The sequence below is a fragment of the Austrofundulus limnaeus genome, unplaced genomic scaffold, assembly GCF_001266775.1.
Source record: "Austrofundulus limnaeus strain Quisiro unplaced genomic scaffold, Austrofundulus_limnaeus-1.0 Scaffold52, whole genome shotgun sequence".
Classification (NCBI taxonomy): Eukaryota; Metazoa; Chordata; class Actinopteri; order Cyprinodontiformes; family Rivulidae; genus Austrofundulus; species Austrofundulus limnaeus.
In genome coordinates this window covers 2317112-2321664 of record NW_013952454.1, presented here as the reverse complement: position 1 = coordinate 2321664, position 4553 = coordinate 2317112, and the positions used below count along the sequence as shown (strand labels likewise).

The 4553-nt window shown below is 42.3% G+C and overlaps 1 protein-coding gene across 3 annotated transcripts in view; it reads right to left on the bottom strand.

The window, feature by feature from the left end:
• nbeal2 (neurobeachin-like 2) overlaps positions 1–4553 on the bottom strand; it is a 75703-nt gene that overhangs the window by 56694 nt on the left and 14456 nt on the right. For all 3 annotated transcript variants that reach the window (XM_014008793.1, XM_014008794.1, XM_014008795.1), the window contains 3 exons: positions 2411–2499; positions 2161–2325; positions 200–281 (listed from right to left, as the gene is read on the bottom strand). In XM_014008793.1, the coding sequence (XP_013864247.1) occupies positions 200–281; positions 2161–2325; positions 2411–2499 (336 nt within the window). The remainder of the gene's footprint in view (positions 1–199; positions 282–2160; positions 2326–2410; positions 2500–4553) is intronic.

Genomic DNA, 4553 nt, shown 5'->3' with positions numbered 1-4553 from the left:
CTTTCTACTTCTTGACTTTTTTTAAAAATGTAAGGAGTAGAAGTAAAAAGTAGGCTGAAAAATAATTACTCAAGTAAAGTACAGATACCCAAAAATTCTACTTAAGTTCAGTAACAAAGTATTTGTACTTAGTTACTTTACAACTCTGTTCRCGTTGGACAAAATGTGGCTTTAAGAACTTAAAAAAAAAAGATCTTACCTGCTGCAAACAGAAGTTCAAAAGCTTGATAATTTCAAAAACGAAACTGGGGGTCTTTTCAGGATCGATGTTCTCCATATTCCTGCAAGAAAAACAAAAGTACCACCAACGCCAATAAGCTGCCTGTCAGTAAACAGTCAGAATAATCAAAACCCAGAGCAGAGGTCCCTCACACAACAGTCCTGAATACATCCCACCAAGCAGACACGTGGGGCCCAGTTCTGGTTTGGTTTATGTGGAGCTGGCCAAATACTGGACCACGTCTAGCAAACCAAAGGGCCAACACTCTTTGCGGTATCTGGGCCGAGTGTTAGAGTGTTTAGGTCCTCGTGTGGGCCTGAACTGGGGACGTGTCTATTAGGGACATGATGAAAGGTCATAATGTCGTCCATGGGGCAAAACAGTTCAACTAAACATGAAAAACCATGAAACTGCATCCATCATGTGTGGAGAACTGGCCAGCTGATGACAACCAGCCCATCAAACCATTTAATGACCAGAGTAACAGACTTCACCAAAACTACTCAAGATTTCTTTGGTACAGGTCACGTGTCAAATTCATGAAGTTGATTTGGATCCGGACCACAAAACCTTTTTTTTAAACTTAATTTACTATGTAAAAAAGTTTTTATATCATTGTTAAACTTTAAAGTTATGATTCAATGCAACAAAATAAACACATTTAAAAAGCAAAATAATAAGTAACTAGACATGGGTTTTTACGATGTAAAAACAAGTGTGCATTGCCTTGTAGCATGCCTTTGCCTGCAGCAGTGGACTTGCAGAATGAGCTGTGAGCAAGTTCAAATGTGATTTCTATACTAGCTTGTGCCTGTCACGTCAGCAGGTGTTTGTAATCAAGGTAGTTGTGTGACAATATGAAGTTTGAAGAGATTTTTAGTTAAAGTTGCTGTATCTGGATTTTGAACCCTGATCTCCCACATGAAAGTCCATGGCATTAACCATGAGACCATTGGAGCTGTGTGAAAGCACAGTCCCAGTGTTTTTTCTGTGTAGAAAGAGGCAACATTGCCAATGACGATCGTTGACACAAAGCTGTAATATATTACAATAAAGCAATATTATATACTGTAAGATGTAAATGCTTACAAGGCAATATTATAGTAAAACATCAAAATACAAAGAAATTAGTATTGTAATCACTGAAGTACTGAGTTTAAATATTATTAAAGTATGGTGCAGTACCAAGCTGAGCACATAAATCAGGGGCAGTATTGGACCAATACAAGGCTCTATTGACACCCATTAATAAAGTTTAAAAATTAATATTTCAAAAAACTGTAAGTTGTACAGGCACCAAAAAGCATAGCCTGCATTTGGCACATGAACTTTACAGATATAAATTACAACGGCAGCTCTAAGACAAAGTATTTAGGATGAGAAGCGTGCCGAAATAGAGGATGACTTGGATGGGGAACTAATCACAATAGTGTACTGATGATAATAAGCTTTTGGCTTTGAGTAACTGTGCCCCCCCCCCCACCCCCGGGCCATTTTGTTCAACAGTCCTGTATTAATGTCACACAATAAGCTGCTTTAAAGCCAGCATTAACCACAAACTACATTTCCCATAATGCATGTTGATTATGCATGAAAATTCCCTGTCAGGAACGGGGAGAGTTCAGAATTCAAGACAGCAGCACCTCACCACAACTCAACAGTGAGTAAAACTCTCTTACTTTTACTTTCAATAGTATTTCTGTACTTCACGTTTAGTCAGTCATACATGTAGTACCTTTCAGTGTTTATAGGATTACGTGTTAAAACACTGTTTCTATGCAGGAAATACCAGTGCCCTGAAATAATGTATGTTGTGACTTGGCGCTATATAAATAAACTGAATTGAAAATGACACAAATAACTTCTGAAATGTGCTTTAACTCCCGCAGCGGAGCAAACCATAAAAAACGTGTTTAACGATGAGGACGGTGCGAGCTCACCTGCAGACGATGATGAAGAACTTGATGAGCAGCAGCGGGTGGGGGGTGCTGCCGTTGGGCTCCATGGAGCTGCTGAGGTGGAGCGCACTGTGCCATAGCTGGGTGCTGAGGAACACCAGCACCTCCCTGGGGAGCAGCGGCACCTCCGAGCCGCCCTCCTCCAACCTGGGAGACAGGAGACAGAGGTAAACCACACACACGCACGCACGCACGCACACACCTGGTGAATCAGTGGCCGTGCCAAACCCACCTCCGAGGCTCCAGCGACTGCACGTCAACGAGCCTCTCAAAGGACGCCACGAACGCCTCGAGCCACTGCTGCAGGTAGCTGACGTCTTTCTGCAGAGGGGAAGGAAGGAAACAAGAAAACAACCCTGTGAGACAGCAGACTCATCCCCCATCGGCCTCGGGCAGAAACGCCCCGAGTCAAAGAAACAGCAGTCGCCCCTTTTGAAAATCCAAAACAACAAAAAAAATGTGACTTTTTGTGGCTTGTTGAGCTGTCAGATTGAGCGTTTTACTGAGACGCTGCGGCCGAAAAGATGAAACCTTTTGACCTGCTTTTGTAACAGGATGTTGCAAAGTGAGATGCAGCGTGAAGCGAGGAACACATGAGCCAATTCTTTCCTTTTTCAACAGAGTTTTAAAAAAATGAGTTTTGACAGAAAGCATGCAAAGACTGTAAGGGTGCGTCAAGGTGGACACCTCGAAGAGACGTCTTCTACAAGACTGGCTCTTTTGCGTTGTTGTTTTGAGCCATGTGAGGCGAGGATGTTTATGTTCGATTGTTATCGTGGCTTCAATCAGCCTCTGCAGTGCAACATATCCTGCCGCTCTTCCCTCCRCGCAGCAGCTCTCGCAGGTCTCAAGACTCTAAACTTTCTTCTGCCTTAATGAAGCCGAGGCCTCATTAACACGTCAACAACTCCCGTGCTTCAAAGAGACAAACGAGACGAAGAATGTTCCCTGACGTATAACGATGAGAACAGACGGGAGGAAAGCGTGAGCTGTTTCAGACAGACTTAGTCACTGCATGCAGTTAACACACAGAAACCCTTCAGCGGGCATTTCCCCCGAAAACCAAGCAAGTCAACGAGTGATGTGATCACCGGTTGTGCAGCCGGACAATAACGTCCCAATCTACCCTACAGGATGGTCTCTAACGTTCAAAGCATGAGTCTTACCAACTGGCATGGATTTAGGTGCCAGTCCATCTCTCATTGTCTGAGTCTGAGCCGGGTGCCAGGTTCTCACGAAACCCAGTCTCAGGTGAACCTTCAGCGTGGACCGTGGCGAGCAGCAGACGCACATCCCTCCAGACCAGCGCCCTACTTCTTTTTCTCTTCACCCGATCACCTCCCGACTTCCAAAAAAGACGTCAAGCGAGCAAACCAGGAAATTACATGTCGCTTTAAGTGAGGCGCACTTCCTTCAGTGCTTGGGCCTCYTCATCAACCCCCCCTCCCTCTATGGGTGTAGAAAGGAGAGACCAAAAAATGAAATAACTTCCCACAGCAACAACAAAGAACTGGCTTATATGTTCTAAATATAACTCATCAAAAACAGGCTGCAGGATAAACTGCAGACTTTACTTTTTTTGTTGCATGTCTGGAAAAAAATTTGATTTTTACAGTTAAACTCTGTTTTTAACAAACCAACACACTGCCCAGAACATCAACACAAACCAGCTTCCTTATCAAAAGCTCAAAAGTTAAAAAATGAGACTAAAATTTGATGCACAAATTGTATAAAAGTAGAAGACGCCAGCGGTTCATTAAGGTCATCGTGGTTACTGAAATGCATGTCTTTTGCTTCATGACAGCATATTTAATTAGACAGTCAGACAGAAAACATACAAGAAAGTAAGCCTCAAATAGTCACKTACATGAAAAAACTCTGCTGATAAAAATCCAAAACTAAGTGTGACAGAAAACTGATGGTGCGTTATCAGTGGCTCTAAGACAAAGGAAGGCAATTCTGGTCCTCAAGCACCACTATCCTGCATGTTTGTCTCCCTGCTCCTCTGCACCTGATTCAGTGACTGAATTACCGCCAAGTTCTGCAGAAGCTTCAAATCACCATTCAATCAAAACAGGTGTGTTGGAGCAGAGAAACAAGTAAAACATACAATTTTTTTTTTGGGGGGGGGGGGAGCATTTAATGAGAAAAGGAGTGTAGATGTGGGCACTCTGAACTCTGGGTGGATTTAAGAGAAAACTCGAAGCTCTACAGGAGTCAGAGGTACGATAGAGTATTAGGGCCACACAATGAGATTTTTTTTAAATTACGAGAATAAGTCATAATATTAAGATATTACAAGATAAATAAAGACAATATTTAGACAATATATATATTATATATATCCATTTATTTATATATAGATATTATATACA